The sequence below is a fragment of the Tachysurus vachellii genome, chromosome 17 (genome assembly GCF_030014155.1).
Source record: "Tachysurus vachellii isolate PV-2020 chromosome 17, HZAU_Pvac_v1, whole genome shotgun sequence".
NCBI lineage: Eukaryota > Metazoa > Chordata > Actinopteri > Siluriformes > Bagridae > Tachysurus > Tachysurus vachellii.
Window position 1 is genome coordinate 13,317,225 of NC_083476.1, and position 19,317 is coordinate 13,336,541.

A 19,317-nucleotide genomic window follows, 5' to 3' on the forward strand; every position below is an offset into this window, starting at 1 on the left:
TTGCAGGAGCCACTTGGGCCACGCAACATCACCTCTGTCTTGTTATCATTAAAATGTAGGGAGTTTAATGCCATCCAAGTTTTAATGTCATCAAGACATGAAAGGAGATGTGTAATGGAGAAACCCTCCTTTCGTTTTACAGGTATATAGATCTGTGTGTCATCTGCATAACAATGGCAGGAAATCCCATGGTGTCCAAGGATGTATCCTAGGGGACACAGATAAAGCAAAAAAGAGTAATGGACCCAGAACTGAGCCCTGTGGAACCCCAAGGGACAAGAGCACTGCAGGATTCTGTACCAGCAAGACCCACAGAAAAAGTTCTATTTGTTATGTAGGACCTAAACCACTCTAAAACAGGGCCATGAATTAGAATCAGAATCAGGTTTACTGGCTAAGTGTGTTGACACACACACAAGGAATTTGGTATAGAAAAATATGAAGCTGTTTGTGACTCTCAAAAGTACAGACATAAATAACACTATACTATACAAGACAAGATAATGTGATACAATAGACATTATGAGTATAAAATATGAATACAGAATATATGACTGATCATGTACATAAAGTGTGAGAAATGCATGGTAGTGCAAATAACAATATTGTGCAATATTCTGCTTTTGTGCAATATTCAGCAGCAGTAGTTTGTGTAACATATACAGATGATGTGATGACTGTCAGTTCTGATAATGCACTACTTATAGATATGAAGCAGGGAATATAATTATGGTGAGTTGTTAATAAGGGTGATCGCCTGCGGAATGAATGTGTCTGGCAGTTTTGGTAAACAAAGCTCCGTAGCGCCTGAGAGAAGGGAGGAGCTGAAAGAGGTTGTGTCCAGGGTGTGAAGGGTCAGTAGTGATTTTTCCTGCCCGGTTTCTGGTTCTTGTATTGTACAAGTCCTGGGGAGTGGGCAGGGGGGCACCAATTATTTTTTCAGTTGTTTTACTGTGTGTTGCAGTCTGTTTCTGTCCTGTTTTGTCACTGCACCAAACCAGATGGTGATGGACGTGCACAGGACAGATGAATACCTGCAAGTTGATCTAGGCAAGATATAAACAAGTATAAAGTCTGCAATACCTTCTGCAAACACTTGAAAAAAATCCATCAACTATTACATTTACTTTGTTACTGTCACTTATTCTTCATGTTTAAAATATAATTTAGTTATTTTAACTATTAATAACATAACTATTCATTCATCAATGATGATTTAACTGCATACCAAATGACATTAACCCCAGAGAATGCAGAACATGTGTACATTATCATAGATGATATTTCAAGCCTCTATTTGTGCGTATTTTAGGCACATATTCTGACTGATGCCATTCTGTGTAATCTTTTTCCATTTCCATTTATGCCATGCTTTTATCCAGAGCAACATGGAAAAGTGCTTTGAAGTCTTTATCAACGAATACATCAACACCTAGTCACAGACTTAGTATAACATCAACAGGGCTCACAAGTTTTGAAGACAGGCAAGCGTGACAGCCCCCCCACCAAAAAACCCCCAAAACAAACAAAAAAACAAACAAACAACAACAAAAAAAACAATAATGGGGGAGTTGTTGTGTTTGGTAAGGATCACTGACCGCAATTTAACCAAATACAAAGTACAGTACGGTGCGAACAGATACATTTTGGGCGCTGTGGCATATTACTCACTCACTCATTTTCTACCGCTTATCTGAACCACCTCGGGTCACGGGGAGCCTGTGCCTATCTCAGGCGTCATCGGGCATCAAGGCAGGATACACCCTGGACGGAGTGCCAACCAGGGCCGGCCCTGGCCAATTTGCTGCCCTAGGCAAGATTTCACCTGGTGCCCCTGGAATCACAGACAATTGTGTTCCGATCATTTTGTTCATAAACTTACACAGAAACAAATTGCACAGCTTTGTCCTGTTTTTCTTTATTTTGAAAATATTTTGGAAACACACACAAACTATGTAAAAAAAACTATATTACGGAGACCTTGCTTTCCTTGCCTTTATTACAGCAATAAAATATATATAATAAATATATAAATAAAATACTTCTCAGATAAAAAAAAAAATATATATATATATATATATATATATATATATATATATATATACGTATATATATTAATAAAAATAATAATTTGGCCGCCCGGGAGCCCCTAGTGGTGGGCGGCGCTCTTAGCATTTGCCTATTCTATTTGCCTATTCTATTCTATTCTATTTGCATTTGCCTATTTACCAGGGCCCTGGTGCCAACCCATCGCAAGGCACACACACTCATTCACTCACGCAATCACACACTACGGACAATTTTTCCAGAGATGCCAATCAACCTACTATGCATGTCTTTGGACCGGGGGAGGGTGACAAAAGACCAAATGGGTGACTGTCACGCTCAATGCGTGACACTTGACAGCCCTGCATCAACCTAAACTGTTGGAAAATCTTTCCAGCCAGTGAAGAAATAATAGCAACATTTTTTATGAGCTAGTCCCTTAACTCGAACAACATTTTCTAGTCTATTAAGGGAAATAATATGATCAATAATATCAAAAACTGCACTTAGGTCAAGTAGCACAAGTACAATGACACGGCCCTGGCCGTTAGAGACCAGTTTTTTGTAATTTAGCACTTTAAACAATGCTTTTGCATTGCTTTTATGATGCCTAAATCCCAGTGAAAGATGTTATGAAATGTATTACTATCTAAAGGTGAGATTTATTCCTATGTAAAGGTGAGCCTAACTGCTGTGCTACATGCTGCTCTAGGATCTTGTCTATAAATGAGAGGTTTGATATTAGCCTATAGTTGGGCAGCTGTCTAGGTTTGGGTCAGGATTTTTAATATTAGGGCTTTGATAACTGCTAGTTTAAAACATTTAGGTAGGGTTTTATTAGCAATTCTTATTGAACTAAAGTGATTTGAATTGAATTGAAAAATCAAACTGTTTTAGTCCACAGGGTGGCAGCACCTCTTCAGTCAGTTGTTTTATCCACTAAATAAACGCAGAAGATAAAGACCGGAACCGGAAATCGGAAGAGAAGAAACAAAAACGTTGGGAAACAGTCGAGCAGATCACAGTCAGTATGGGACGTGAGTCTCGGTGAGGAAGATAATTGTGTTAAACTTCACTAAATTATACAAACGGTTACTTACTCATAAATTGTCTGACGCGCGGAGAGAAGAGATATTAGTTATAACCGAAAAGCTAATAATATTAGCTAGCCGATAAATAGCAGTGTATTATGATTAGCCGGATGCTAACAATCCAGCTAACAGCAGCCACTGTTATTGTTAAAGCTATTTAAGTCAAGTTTGTCCATTTAGTGAGCAATGGGCAACACTTTTACTTCATCCTGTACGTTTTGAGTTATCTAACAAGCCAGCTGTGTGTGTGACGTCACTCTCTGCGACAGACAGCGTATTATCACTAAAATCCTGGGACATTTAATTTACGTTTTTGTTGTTGTTTTTTTGAAATACAATATTGCCGTTTATTTTGTGCACAGTAATAATAAATTTGTTTGTTATAAACCTCTGTTTGAAAGTGAAATACAGCTAAGTATATTGTTAAGTATATATAAGTAAGTATATACTCAGAATTTATTCTCTGCGTTTAACCCATCCAAAGTGCATACACACAGCAGTGAACACACACACCGTAAACACACACACATTTATACTGCGGCGCCCGGGGAGCAGTTGGTGGGTCGTGGCCGGCCCGAGGCTCGAACCCACAACCTTAGGGTTAGGAGTCAGACGCTCTAACCGTTAGGCCACGACTTCCCACACTTGCTCTGAGTGTTTCAACCTCTGTTTGCTGTTAATAATATTAAGGTATTAATTACAGACATTACCGGAAGCGCTCATCATCACGAGGACGTTCGGGCAGTCGCTCGAAAAGCCGCTCTCCTGATTCTAAGCGTGTGAAGAAAGAGGAGCGCACACGTGAACGGGGCCGTAGAGAGCGATCACGGAGCAGGGAAAGGAGGAGATCACGCTCCAGAGACCGCAAGAGACCAAGGTCATACCTTCTCTCATATATTCTCACATAGACACTTTCTCATCTCCTTGCTTACTGTACTGTAATCTGTGCATATTTGTGCTAAACAGGCGATCTCGCAGTCGAGAGCGTAAACGCTCCAGAAGTCGTGATCGGTCGAGGAGATCGAGGAGTCGCAGCAAGGGACGAAGGTCAAAGATCTAACAAAACGAATGAGAAAAAAGTATAATCAGTGAGGTTGTATGTTGTGACTTGTGTTGACTGAAGTGTTTGTGTGCGATACAGCAAGGAGAAGTTGGATGGCGGTGAGCAGTCAGCAGATAAGAAGAAGAAAGAAGAGAAGGAGGAGGAGCGAGTGGAGGATGTAAGTGTTGGGAGGGAGTGATGGAGTGAGTGAGTGAATGAGTGTGCAGGTGTGCAGGTTTTAACCATATTAATGAACTGGCCCACAGCAGGACTTTGATCAGACGACACTGGAGGAGGAGATGAGGAAGAGGAAGGAGCGGGTGGAGAAATGGAGGGAAGAGCAAAGGAAGAAGGCCATGGAGAACATTGGCGAGATCAAGAAGGAACTGGAAGAGATGAAACAGGGGAAGAAATGGAGCTTGGAGGATGATGATGGTGTGTATGTGGGACACAAAATATGTGTATGTGCAACATTGTACAAAATAATGATTGTAAAAACAGCAGTGTGTGTGTGTAGATGATGATGAAGAGGGTCTAGCATCAATGGATCAAGAGGGGGATGAGGACGAGGATAAGGAGAAGGAGGGAAAGGTTGAGGAAGCGGAACTGAATGAGGAAGAGGGAGGGGAAGAACTTGATCCCCTGGATGCCTACATGGAAGAAGTGAAGGAGGAAGTGAAAAAGTTCAACATGGGCACCATGAAGGGTGGAAATGACAAAGTGAGACACACAATTACATTCTGATCTGTTTGATATTGATTCTGGACTGTGTGTGTGACAGAGTGGGAGACACACAAATCTGTGTGTGACTCACTCACGCCAGCACAGTATTGCAGTTCATTTTGTTCATGTCACAAGTATTTAAATTGTGTGTACAGAAAGGAGGCATGACTGTGACAAAAGTGGTGACGGTGGTGAAGACGAAGAAGACACCTCACACCACCAAAAAGAAAGGAGAGTTAATGGAGAACGATCAGGATGCCATGGAGGTAAAAGCCTAAACATGCACAGCTGTATGAGTGTAAAGGTGCATCACTGTGACAGTAAACTGGGTATATCTGTGATGTGCCTGTATCTATCTGTGTAGATGATGTGTGAAACTCCTTCTTTGAAACAACTCTGATTAAACCATGAGCCTGTTTGTGTGTAGTATTCCTCAGAGGAGGAGGAAGTGGACCTGCAGACAGCTCTCACTGGCTTCCAGACCAAACAGCGTAAAATTCTGGAGCCTGTAGATCATCAGAAAATTCAGTACGAAGCATACCGCAAGAACTTCTACGTGGAAGTTCCTGAACTGGCCAGAATGACACCAGAAGGTATTGTACCATCCACAGTTGAGGTTATGAGAACACAAAACACTATTGAACTTGTAACACTGTCCCTCTTAAAGGTATGCTGGGGTGCCAGACAGAGATAAATACTCTGTCAATTATAGTAAGGATTGTTAGTCCAGTCAGAAGGAGAGTGAACAAAGGACACATGTATCTTAAGGCATAATCATCACACATATCCCAAATCTTAGAAGAGTAAACCAAATAAGGAAGAAACACAAACCTTTCACCATAATGCAATATTCAGTGTATTCAATAATAACAGTGCACCAATTCCATCACACCACATAACACAATTTTTTAGCAATAAACACCAGCATAAACACCAACATCATCATCAACAGCAAAAGTAATCTGGAATTTGAAAGGATTGTACATTTAGAAAATAGAGGAAAGTCACAGTCACCAGTTAATCACTAATGGCACTCAATCCACTGCTTCCAGTGTCAACCAAAGTGGTCAATTAAAGTCTTACACGTACTCACAACTCCACCAGCTTTCGTGAATTAAAGAGCAGCTCTCAATCCTCCGTCCGTGTTAATCTTCATTCATTTAATTCCATTCCCAATGTGAACACCCATGAATTCACGGAATAGAATTAGCATCCGTTCGCCGACGTAGCAGACCTTCCGCCGCGACACACAATAACTCGCCGTTTTTAGAGGGAGACTTCCGGAGAACTGTTCTCTCTACGTTATCTCCGCCATGGCTCTTTTAAACGCCTCTAGCACCTACGTCAACATGCTTCCGGGATTCCGGTGCAGACCAACATAGGCGCCATCTTTGTTGTGGCCGCTCTTACCACTACCTTGCCTCCTTATAAACTACGCCATTTATTAGAAATACAAATTCAATGTGTGCTTATGAAAGTGCACTGTTACAAACTGACTGTTGTGTGTTTCAGAGGTAAATGAGTATCGTCTGGAGCTTGAAGGAATCATTGTCAAGGGGAAAGGCTGTCCCAAACCCATTAAGACCTGGGTGCAGTGTGGAACCTCCATGAAGGTCTTAAATGCCCTTAAAAAGTAGGCACTTCCCCACTTGCCCTGGGCTAGTTTTATTCTTACACTACCACTTTTTAATGACAGATGCCCCAGACGATTTAACTCCTGTGCATGTATGTGTTTTTTAGGCATAACTACGAGAAGCCTACGCCCATCCAGGCTCAGGCCATTCCAGCCATCATGTCAGGACGTGACCTCATTGGCATTGCCAAAACAGGAAGTGGGAAGACCATTGCATTCCTGCTTCCCATGTTTCGCCATATTTTAGACCAGCGACCCCTAGAGGAGGGAGAGGGACCGATTGGTACACCCTACCCTTTTTAACCCTTGATATGTATTATGTATTTAGTGTTTGTGCTAACACATTTCTCTGTGTTTCAGCGGTGATCATGACACCGACACGTGAGCTCGCTCTGCAAATCACTAAAGAGTGTAAAAAGTTCTCCAAGCCACTGGGTCTCAGAGTGGTGTGTGTGTACGGGGGAACAGGCATCAGCGAGCAGGTTTGTTTTTGTGCGTTCGTACATTGTGTATTAATCAGGAGGAGTTTTATTGCCAAGTATGTTTGTGCATAAAAGGAATTTGTTTTAGCGTCGTCACGCTTCCAGTACACAGAGACAACAAGATGAGAATACAAAAATACACATGTAAAATAAAAAAATCTCAATGTGTGTATTACCCAGAATAATAACCCAGATTTTTGAGATCCAATGATTTGATTTGTAGTAGGGCTTGGCGATAAAATGATAACGATATGTATGGCGATAGACACATGATCGATATGAATAAAAAATGTGTTCGATAAAATGTACGATATTGTTTATTCTTTGTCGGAAGAAAGCAGAGGTTGAGAAGCAAGTTTGGTTGCATTAACAAAGGCACTCACTCACTGGTAACCTAGTAATGTAGGGAGTGACATGCTAACAGCCAATCATGCAACAGTATCATGTTTGGTTGCACCATACTGTTGTCTCGTGCCCCCCACACCAACCCTTCACTGTTAGATTAATTATAGAAGGTATCTTTTAAATCTTATTTAAACCAAAGCAGATTATATTTGAGTATGAGCCTAAACAAATAAGTAAATAAACAAATACAACTAAAAATTGGTGGACATCAATAGCAAAAATAAAATAAAATGAAGTGAAACTTATGGTGGCCGAGAAGTGCAAAACACATTAACAAATCCGAAAACACATTAACAAATCCGAAAACACAAGGAAAAGTCAGACAACCTGGAAACGGTAGTGTATCGTTTTTGAATGGAATTGGACAAGACACCTGTCACTCAAGATATACAGGTATGGAATCTTATGTGTAAAGTTCTCCATTTAAATATAAGAAAATAACAGAATTAATCCATTCCATTCATCCATTCCAACTTTACCCTGTGGCAGACTGTTGAACTTCATGTATACCTTGAGTGACAGGTGTCTTGTCCAATCACAAACTATACCAACCTCTTCCGGGTTGTCTGAAATGTCGTTGTGTTTTCTGATTTGTTAATTTGTTTTGCACTTCTCGGCCTCCATAGAAACTGGACAGTATGGTATAGAAAATAACGCATAAATATAAAAGCCATTTCAGTCCTCCTGGAAGAATAATTTGATTGGATTCCAAATCTTCTTAAAAGTGGATAGTTTCTCGTTTAGTGAGTATCTCAATTCTTCCAAATACAACATATTGCCCAATTCTCTGGTCCATAGTTCTATGGTTGGGACAGTATCTGCTTTCCACATCTGTAGAATAAGTTTTTTTTTGCTAACATCATACAGAACATAATGGATTGTGTCTGATATCTATTGCAAAAAGCACTATTTGCACCTTGAATACCAATGCTGGGTTCAGGCTCCAGATTGGTAGAATGTGCTTCAGAAAGAAATTTAAATATACTTCTCCAAAATGGCTGGAGTTTGGAGCATGACCATAAAGAGTGGAACAACGTGCCATGTTAAGAGATAATTGTTAAGTGTTCATTGTGACTTATGTTTACATTTTAATTATTTGAGTTTTCAATGGTTGTTGACATTTCTGTCTTGATAACTGAGGGGATTATGATCAGAGGAAGGTTAAATTAAAAAAAAAAATGTTTAAATGCAATATATTCTTCTCCTGCATCTTATTTTAAATGGGTCATAAAAAATATCAATAATTATCGATATCGACCGATATGAAACACTAATATTGTGATACAGTTTTCAGCCAGTGACCCCACACACTGGTGTTTGGGATTTTGTAGCCTGTGTTTAGCCTGTATTTTACACTGTGTGTGTGTGTGTGTGTGTGTGTAGATAGCAGAGCTGAAACGTGGAGCTGAAATCATAGTGTGCACTCCTGGACGAATGATTGACATGTTGGGAGCCAACAGTGGTAAGTGTTTTTTCATTCCGTGTGTGTGTGCCTTCCTGTATGTGTGTGTGTGTGTGTGTGTGTGTGAGTGCCTTCCTGTGTGTGTGTTTGAGTTTACCTGCATTTCGAGCTGTTGAAGACTCCTGTTGAAACATCTCACTCACCCTTTCTCACCCACATGCACCATTGCTGTGTAGGTCTTTAAATTATGGTGAAATAATCATACAGAGAAGCTGAAAGTTTAGGAATAAGCTTCACTTATATAGATGTTTATCTAACTTGTGTATGTTGTTTATAGATCCACTTATCTTTATTCTGTTACATGTTTCAGTAAATAGTCATTTATGTTCTTGACTGTATACATGAATGTGTAAATCATTTTACAGAAGTTGGTGTATGACCATTAACAGAAGAGCTTGTTTCCCCAATAAGTACGTGTGTGTGTGTATTAATCCTTAGTTTATGCTTCCACACATGCGTGTAATCTGTGCTGTGTGTTTTCCAGGTGAGCGCGTGGTGTTTAATGTTTGTTTAACAGGTTGGCTTTGCCGAACAACGGTACGCAAGAAACCAGCAGTAACCTTCTGTCTGACATTGAGCCACATCAGTGTGTTAGTGTTAATGCAGGGTGTGTGTGTGTATGTGTATTTTTGCCGCACCGTGTTTACTAATGTGGCGTTTGTGCTTATTTCAGGACGAGTCACGAACCTGCGCAGAGTCACGTATGTCGTAGTAGATGAAGCTGATCGAATGTTTGACATGGGCTTCGAACCGCAGGTGAGTTGCTAAATCAAACACCACTTGCACACTATACACCTTGCTGTGCTCAACAAACAGCTGACTATCTTGTCCAAACACCTTGCTGCACTACACAGCTCAACACCACTCTATCTATACTCACACAGACCTGGGGTCTGATTTAACAACATGAGTATAAAACTGAATAAAGTAGTAACATACTAAATTTTTGCTTAAGTCTCCCCATACACACAAGAAATCTTGTATTTATCACAAGTGTGATAACACACGAGTATACAGTGGGTTTGGAAATGTCAGTACCATCTCCATTGTCTACATCCTGTGAGCACTGGAAGCAGTAATTACTGTTGGTTATGCTGGTACGCTAAACAGTATGTGAATGTACCTCTGCATAGTCAGTGCACTTGTCAGTTGTATGTGCTCAGTTAATAAATGATCACCTCATTGATCACCTATGTAATGAGTGATGTAGTAACTGCTTGTGTGTCTGTGTAGGTAATGCGCATAATGGACAACGTGCGGCCGGATCGTCAGACGGTGATGTTTTCAGCAACATTCCCCCGAGTGATGGAGGCTTTAGCTCGCCGCATCCTCAACAAACCAGTTGAGGTTCAGGTTGGTGGGAGGAGCGTGGTGTGTTCAGATGTGGAGCAGCATGTGGTAAGGCTCATTTTCTCACACAATTTACATGTTACTGTTTGTATTGCTATTAATGTGGTTATTCCAGAACCTGAGCTGTGTGTGTGTGTGTGTGTGTGTGGTCAGATTGTGATTGAGGAGGCGAAGAAGTTCCTGAAGCTGTTGGAGATTTTAGGCCATTATCAGGAGAAAGGCACAGTGATTATTTTTGTAGATAAACAGGAACATGCTGACAGCTTGTTGAAAGACCTGATGAAGGCCTCGTACCCCTGCATGTCTCTGCATGGAGGTAAGCACACACTGTGAGATGAGACTTCTGTGTATTAATGTTTCAGTACATGTATGGTCGTATTAATGCTCTGTGTCTCTGTCACAGGAATTGACCAGTACGATCGTGATAGCATTATAAATGATTTTAAGAGCGGTGCGTGTCGGCTGATGGTGGCCACATCGGTAGCAGCAAGAGGCCTTGATGTAAAGCACCTCATTTTGGTGGTGAACTACAACTGTCCTAATCATTATGAGGACTATGTTCACCGTGCCGGGAGGACCGGAAGAGCTGGAAATAAGGTCTGATAATGCAAATAATAATAATATACAATAGATAACAATAGTGAGTACACCTGTATTGAATACCACTAAATTATATCATTAAAATATAATACAAAGTAATACAATTCTAATTTATTAATTAAAGATTGAATTATACATAAGTTCAACTGGATCGCTGAAGAAGTGGGAAGTAAAAAGGACAGAAGAAAATAGACAGGAATCACAAGGAATCGCAAGGCAGAGTGAAGAGGGACGTGGCAAAGGTCTAGCAGGTTATGCCAGGTTAGACACGAGGGAAGGCAAGAAGGACTTGTACAGATTAGCGAGACAGAGAGATTGGAAGGATGTGCAGCAGATAAGCTTGATGGAAAGGTGCTGACAGGTGATTAGAGTGTGCAGAGAAGATGGAAGTAGTAATATGAGGAAAATGAGAGGGCAAGAGGGGAGGAAGAGGTGAATATTGTAGAGCAGGGAATAGCAAAGATTAGAAAGGATGAGGTGAGAGAGGCTCTGAGTTGAATCAAGAGTGAAAAGGCTGTAGGTCCAGATGACACACCAGTGGAGGTGTGGAAGTGTCTAGGAGACTGCAATGGCGTTTCTATCTAGATTGTTCAACAGGATTTTAGAGAGTAAGAAGATGCCTGAGGAATGGAGTAGAAGTGTTTTAGTGCCGATCTTTAAGAACAAGGGTGATGTGCAGAGTTGTAGCATCTACAGAGGTATAAAGTTTATGAGCCACACAATGAAGCTATGGGAAAGCTATAGGCTAAGCTAGCTAGGAGAGAGGAGCTGTTGTACTGTATGAGGATGTCAGGAGTCTCAGAGAAGTATGTGAGATAGTTCAGGATATGTATGAGTGGAGTATGACAACAGTGAGATCAGACAGAGGAGTCCAAAGTGGAAGTGGGACTACATCAGGCATCAGCTTTGAGTTCCTTCTTGTTTGCTGTGGTGATGGACAGGTTGACAGATGAAGTCAGACAGGAATCTTCATGGACAATAATGTTTGCAGATGATATTGTGATCTGTAGTGGGAGCAGGTGGAGGTCTGGTCTGGAAAGAAGAGGAATGAAAGTCAGTCGTAGTAAGACAGAATACATGTGTTTGAACGAGAGGGAGGGAAGTAGTACAGTGAGGTTACAGAGGGCTGAGGTCAATAAGGTTTAAGTATTTGGGGTCAACCATCCAGAGCGATGGGGAGTGTGGAAAATGGGTGAAGAGGTGAGTGCAGGTGGGTTGGAGTGGGTGGAGAAAAGTGTCAGGAGTGTTGTGTGACAGAAGAGTGTCAGGAAGAAGTGAGACCGGCAAGATGGTGAGGTAGCAAATATAAAGATGTTGAGGGTCTACTTAGGAGTGACGAGAATAGACAGGATTAAGAACGAGCACATCAGAGGGACAGTCAAGGTTGGTTGTTTTGGGGACAAGGTGAGAGAGGCTAGATTGAGATGGTTTAGACATGTACAGAGGAGGGAGATGGTTATATTGGTAGAAGGATGTTGGAGATGGAGCTGCAAGGAAAGAGGTCAAGAGGAAGGCCAAAGAGGAGATATATGGATGTGTTAAATGAGGACATTGGTGTGAGAGTAGAGGATGCAGAAGATAGAATTGGGTGGAAGCAGATGATTCGCTTTGGGGACCCCTAACGGGAAAAGCCGAAAGTTGAAGAAGAAAATATGTTCAATAAGTCGTCCCCCCCCCCCCCCCTTCTTTGGCAAACCTCAGTTTTGTGGTGTTCCAATTTTTTAATGAATGTATAGACTGTATAATTTAGACTGTACTGGCTGTGTGTGTTTGTCTGTGTTCTTAGCTGTTGTTTTTTTTTTCAGGGCTTTGCTTATACATTTATCACAGAGGATCAGGCACGCTATGCAGGTGAAATCATTAAAGCTCTAGAGTTGTCAGGGTCTTCAGTTCCTTCTGAGCTTGAGCAGCTTTGGGCTACATTTAAGGAGCAGCAGAAAGCGGTAAGACACTGAGATCACACCACTCAACACTTATTCCACACCTCATTGACCTATACCACACTCAATACCTGTAAAAAAAACTAACACCTCCCACTCACCTTCTCTATTATGTGTGTGTACAGGAGGGGAAGAGTATTAAGAGCAGCAGTGGATTTTCAGGGAAAGGCTTTAAATTTGATGAGACTGAGCATGCTTTGGCGAACGAGAGGAAGAAACTACAGAAAGCGGCGCTTGGTCTTCACGACTCCGATGATGAAGACACAGCACTGGATGTAAGTGTGAAGATTCAGTGTAGAGTTCATGTTCTGAATAAGTGCTGGGATTTGTGTCTGACTGCTTGCCAGTTATGAACGTATCCATGGAATTTAGGGTGAATTAAGTGTTTTGTGTATATGTGGCTGTATAACCTGATAGTTGTATGAAAGCTAATTAGCAAACAGGCCAACTAACACCACCTGCATTGGTGTGGTCAAAATGTGTGACACAGACTGGCTGTGATTAAAGATCAGACAATATTTTGAATCATTAATGATCAGTGTCGCATGGTATGTGGTGCTAAAGGAGATGTTTGTTCCCTCACAGATAGATGAGCAGATTGAAAGCATGTTTAACTCTAAGAAGCGTGTTAAGGATCTGGCGGCTCCAGGGGGTGCCGCACCGTCTGCTTCAGGTCTCACCGTTACTGCGACAGGACTCGGTGGTCTTGCTGTACCTTCAGCTGGAAACATTCAGAAACTTGAGATTGCCAAGAAATTGGCACTGAAGATCAATGCACAGAAAAACCTTGGTGCAGAAGCTCAGGTGAGAGAGCATAGCTCTATGTCAAACACCAATAGATTTCCTTCTATTTTGAGTTTTATTAAGACTTTACTTCTTATTAAGTCTCTACCCCAGTCTTGACTATTAATTAGCCCATTTGCAAGCAGACCATGCTGATTTTGAGCACACGTCTATATTTGGAACAGAACCTGAGATTAGGCTACTCACGTTATGTAATTTTCTCTTCCAAATTCCAGGATGTAATGCAGCAGGCTACTAATGCCATCATGAGGGGTGGCACAATGATCGCCCCCTCTATCTCTGCTAAGACCATTGCTGAGCAGCTTGCTGAGAAAATTAATGCCAAGCTGAACTACACTCCCATTGAGAAACTGGAGGAGGAGCGACAGAGTGCTGAACAGTCAGAGAGTGTCAAGAGGTATGAAGAGGAGCTGGAGATCAACGACTTTCCCCAGGTATATACCCCCCCAAACTCTTCATTGTGTGTTTGTGTGTGTGTGTCACAGAGCGTGGTACACAAAATTAAAACCTGATAATTAGTGTAGAGATTGACTGGTAGGTACACACACCTAACCCCTCATATACTGTGAGTGTGAGGGACCAGTACACACACCTAACCCCTCATATACTGTGTGAGTGTGAGGGACCAGTACACACACCTAACCCCTCATATACTGTGTGAGTGTGAGGGACCAGTACACACACCTCACCACTTAAGTACATCGTGGGAATGTGACAGACAGACACATTCACACAGTGAATTATTGTCCTGTTTTTGTCGTGTAGACGGCGAGGTGGAAGGTGACGTCTAAAGAGGCACTGCAGAGGATTGGTGAATATTCAGAGGCTGCGATCACCATTAGGGGTACATACTTCCCTCCTGGCAAAGAACCCAAAGAGGGAGAACGCAAGATTTATCTTGCCATCGAGAGTAAGTACACACTCGAACACAGTTATTCTGTTTTGATTGTTTAAACCTGATTGGTATTGACAATATCACTCATTAGTGAAGTACTACCAAAAAATTAAATAAAATAATGATGAAGCCTGTAATGTTTCTCAGGTGCAAATGAGTTGGCGGTGCAGAAAGCAAAGGCAGAGATCACACGGCTCATCAAAGAAGAGCTCATACGTTTGGTAACCTCTTCCTCCTCATTTATTATTATTATTATTATTATTATTATTATTATTATTACTGCAATAAAGACTGTAAAATATGAATTTAGATATTGTGTGAGCAGATGTAATAATCGGATCCATGTCGTATGCATTATAGCGCTATTATTCTTACACTATTAGACTGACATTTTTACTGAAGTGAATCGTGGTTTAATATCTGAAATTTGTTTCATTTGTTGAAGAATAGCTAAATCATTACTTTTCAAAATGTTTTTTTTTTCTCCCTTTTTCCTGATTGCGCATTAATATTTGTTTTCTTCTTTTTCAGCAAAACTCATACCAACCGACAGCCAAAGGCCGATACAAAGTGCTGTAGACAAAGACGCTACAGTTTTTTTTTTTTTTCAGTGTATTTTAGTGACGTAAAAGAAGTGATTCGTGTTTATTTCTATGGTTTATAGAGGGGCGATGTGATTCAGCTCTTATATTCATTATGTGTAGATTCCCTTTTACACCAATAAAGCATTTTATGCATATAAATCTGTGTGCATATATATATTATAAAGAAACAGGCCTTTTGTATAGCAACAAGTTTCCCAGGTTTATGTTATGATCTTGCAGGACTGGGGCAGGTTAACAATATTTGTGTTTGTATAAGCTGAATCTGCCTGATCAGCTTTTTGTGTGTGTCAGGACTTTAAATTGTGTATCATCTAACTCTTACAAGTGTGCACCTGCAGTAGGTATACTTGCTCTGCAGCATCATAATTAGTCAATAGACACTAATATTATATTTTATTAGCTTTTTTCTGCGGTCGAAGGGAGACGAGCTTCAAGAGAAAGCAGCTAAATTTACAAGCAACTGGCTTAAATGTTAGCTTCTTCAAAGCTTGATAAACAAGTGTCTTTAAGCAAAACTGTTAGGAGCTAGTGGTTATTTAAAAATTTTTTATTTTTATTTCTAATAAGTGTAAGGAAGTCAGACATCAAATATTTCTTGGCTGACTGATAACATTGGGGAATGAAGATCATTGTAAATTGGGAAATCCTATTTTTTGTTTAACGGTTTCTCTTTAGATCTTGATAAACAGATTGACTGGCAAGCAAATAAAACCTTAGTACAACAGCTCAGGTTTGTCAAACCGTTCTGCATGAGGATGTAATTATCTCTTTTTCATGGCAGCATTGTCAAAACAATGTCAAAGACAAACAGGCAAGCGTTAATAATTAATTGCATTGATAATTGTATGGTACTGGGGAGATTTTTTAGCTTTACTCTTGAGGTTTAGGCTGATGAAAGACGGCTCTTCTGTTAATTATGGAGGACAAAATATTCCCTTTTGTGTTTTATCACCATGCAGTACCTTAATAAAGTGAATCCCAAGTTTATGTTATGATCCTACAGGACCGAGGCAGATTACAAATATTTTTGTGTATGTATAAGCTTAATCATCCACACCTGACAATACCATGGACAATATTGCTCATTTATTTATCTTTTTATTGCAGTTGTGTAAATATTTGCAAAAGCCAACCGAAAGTGAACTGAAAACTGTAGCCCGATTATACAACGGCTTTTAGAAAATTTCCTCACATTGATGTCTATTATATGCCTGATTTGTAAAGTACAAACACAGCTGATCTGTATACACAAAGCTCCATAAAATCATGCAAAGCTCAGTGAAATCTGATACCACAACATGACAAATAAATGTAAATAATTGCAGAAAGAATTGTCAGAGGAAATGGAAGTTATTTTGAGTGATGTCTATGCCAATACAAAAACATTTTATTTTATAGTTGAGCAACTTGAAAATGCCAGCTGATTATGAATTAAGTGAGGTGAAACAAGAATGGTTTCTTATGGAAAAGAGTGAAAATGTGCAATACACCCAGGTGATCATAGGTGACAAGCACATCACACAAGGAACCTGCATTTAAGTGTTTCACAATTTTATTTAAAGCAAAGTATCTCGGGCAGAGACCTCCACGCAGAAGTACATTGCAATGCCATGTTGGAAAAACAGAAGGGCCAAAGATGTGATGCACCACTAGGCATTATACAGCAGATTGTACATTATGAACATACTTAAATGAGGATGCCATGAAAAATGGAACTGGCTCTGCAGAGACATTACAGCCTGTCCTCCTTATAAGGTGGGGGTTTGTTTTAATTGAATGACTATTCTTATTTATGTTATAGCTTTATTTTGATCCATCACACCTGATGATCTAGTCTACATATCTGCATATTTTTGGACAGTGGGAGAAAACCTGAATGAAACCCACTGGAAATTCTGCACATACATTAACTTGCCCAAACCAAATCCAAGGCCTGTGTGCTATGAGGAAGTAGTGCTACCCCTGGATGAAATTCAGAGAATATAACGATATAACGATTCACAGTTTTGATGCTTTTACGCTTGCAATTCTTTCTAACCAGCCAGTGCATGTTTTGCATTTAATCCTGTCTGAAGTGGCTGCTTTTATACGTCACTGCTGGCAATTTTTGTTTTGTTGTTGCCAGTATTCCAATATTTTTATTTTCTAAACATTTTCTAAACAATATTTTTATTTTCTTTTAGTTTTATATTTTTGGAACATTCTCTTGTATAACATGTGATGTCACACTTTATTAAGTTGCACAAGTAGTCCACATAAATAAAGTTGAAGCTAAACAGGCTCTCACTAGTCAAACATGAGCAGTCATTTATGACCACTGATGATTCTATTTGAGTGCAATTTCTTTTACCTTTGGCTTTTCCGGTTAGGGGTTGCCACAGCAAATAATCTGTTTCCACCTTACTCCTCTGCATCCTCTGCATCCTCTGCTCTCGCATGTCGTCTTTTAACACATCCATATATCTCCCCTTTGGCCTTCCTCTTGACCTCTTACCTGGCAGCTCCATCTCCAACATCCTTCTACCAATATAACCATCTCCCTCCTCTGTACATGTCCAAACCATCTCAATCTAGTCTCTCTGACCTTGTCCCCAAAATAGACTGGTGCAGTCCCTCTGATGTGCTCGTTCCTAATCCTGTCCATCCTCGTCATTCCTAAAGAGAACCTCAACATAATCATCACTGCTACCTCCATCTTTGCCTCATGTCTTTTCCTCACTGCTACAGTCTCTAACCCATACAGCATAGCTAGCCTCACTACTGTCTTGTACACTTTTCCTTTGATTCTTTTTGACACTCTTCTGTCACTCAACAATCCTGACACTTTTCTACACCCACTCCAACCCACCTGTACTCGCCTCTTCGCCTATTTTCCACACTCCCCTTTGCTCTGGATGGTTGACCCCAAATACTTAAACTCCTGCACCTTATTGACCTCAGCCCCATTTAACCTCACTGTACTACTTCCCTCCCTCTCGTTCAAACACATGTATTCTGTCTTACTATGACTAACTTTCATTCCTGTTCTTTCCAGGTGTTCCTACACCTGCTCCCTACTCTCACTGCAGGTCTCGTCATCCACAAACATCATTGTCCACAGGGATTCATGTCTGATTTCATCTGTCAACCTGTCCATCACCATAGCAAACAAGAAGGGACTCAAAGCTGATCCTTGATGTAGCTCCACATCCACTTTTAACTCCTCTGTCTGACCTATATCACATCTCACTGCTGTCATACTCCTCTCACACATATTCTTAACTATCTGACGTACTTCTCCTGACATCCTCATACAGTACCATGGCTCCTCTCTCAGCACCCTGTCAAACGCTTTCTCTAAATCCACAAAGATGCACTGCAGCTCTTTCTGACCATCTCTGTATGGTCAGAAGGAACTGGTCTTCTATCACTTGTCCTTCTTTTCTGTCTTTCCTCTCCTCTTCTTCCTGACCACCAGAGACATATTATACATCACCATCCGATGCTGTCTGGTGACACTCTCTCCTAACACCACTTTGCAGTCACTTATCTCTCTCAGATTGCCTCATCCACATAGAATGTAGTCTACCTTCATACTCCTACCTCCACTCTTATATGTCACTCTATGTTACTCTCTCTTCTGTAAATAAGTGTTACTTATAGCCATTTCCATCCGATTAGCAAAGTCCACCACTGTCTGTCCTTCTAGGTTCCTTTCCTTAACACCAAACCTGCCCATGACCTCTGTTTCCCTCACCAACATGCCCGTTATAGTCTGTCCAATTTCTACTCTCTCCCATCTGGGAATACTCTCCATCATCTCATCTAACTCACTCCAGAATCTCTCCTTCTCTTCTAACTCACAGCCTACTTGTGGAGCATTACCACCAACAACATTCAACATCACCCCTTCAATTTCAAACTTCAAACTGACACTCTTTTCATCTCTAAAACATTCCTCACAAACTCATCCCTCAGGATCACTCCTAGCCCATTTCTCTTCCTATCCACACCATAATAAAATAGTTTGTATCCCCTCCAAAACTACGTACTTTGCTCCCCTTCCACCTGGTCTTCTGCACACACAATATGCAGGACCTTCCTTCTCTCCATCATTTCCACCAGCTCTCTACTATTAAGTCCCTATACTCAGACCTACACACTTGCCTTTCCTCTTCTCTTTCTGTCTACAAACCTTTCTCCCTTTTCTCCTTCCTCAACCAACTGACGTGACCCTCTCTATTAACCGGGCTTGGGACC

The 19,317-nt window shown here is 40.8% G+C and overlaps 1 protein-coding gene across 2 annotated transcripts; it reads left to right on the forward strand.

The window, feature by feature from the left end:
* Positions 1–3,000: 3,000 nt before the first annotated feature.
* ddx46 (DEAD (Asp-Glu-Ala-Asp) box polypeptide 46) lies at positions 3,001–15,216 on the forward strand. Of its 2 annotated transcripts, none has more exons than XM_060891639.1 (23): positions 3,001–3,093; positions 3,841–4,014; positions 4,104–4,184; positions 4,279–4,357; positions 4,446–4,614; positions 4,697–4,899; positions 5,058–5,168; positions 5,330–5,495; positions 6,415–6,535; positions 6,643–6,818; positions 6,896–7,017; positions 8,806–8,884; positions 9,558–9,640; positions 10,118–10,282; positions 10,388–10,550; positions 10,638–10,831; positions 12,640–12,777; positions 12,900–13,049; positions 13,360–13,578; positions 13,794–14,012; positions 14,344–14,488; positions 14,621–14,694; positions 15,005–15,216. In XM_060891639.1, exons 1-23 carry the CDS (start codon positions 3,077–3,079, stop codon positions 15,050–15,052), a joined length of 3,096 nt encoding a protein of 1,031 aa, XP_060747622.1. In that variant the 5' UTR covers positions 3,001–3,076; the 3' UTR covers positions 15,053–15,216. The 2 variants fall into 2 exon arrangements, with proteins under 2 accessions (XP_060747622.1, XP_060747623.1); XM_060891640.1 differs by having other exon boundaries at positions 4,449–4,614.
* The last annotated feature ends 4,101 nt before the right edge of the window (positions 15,217–19,317 follow it).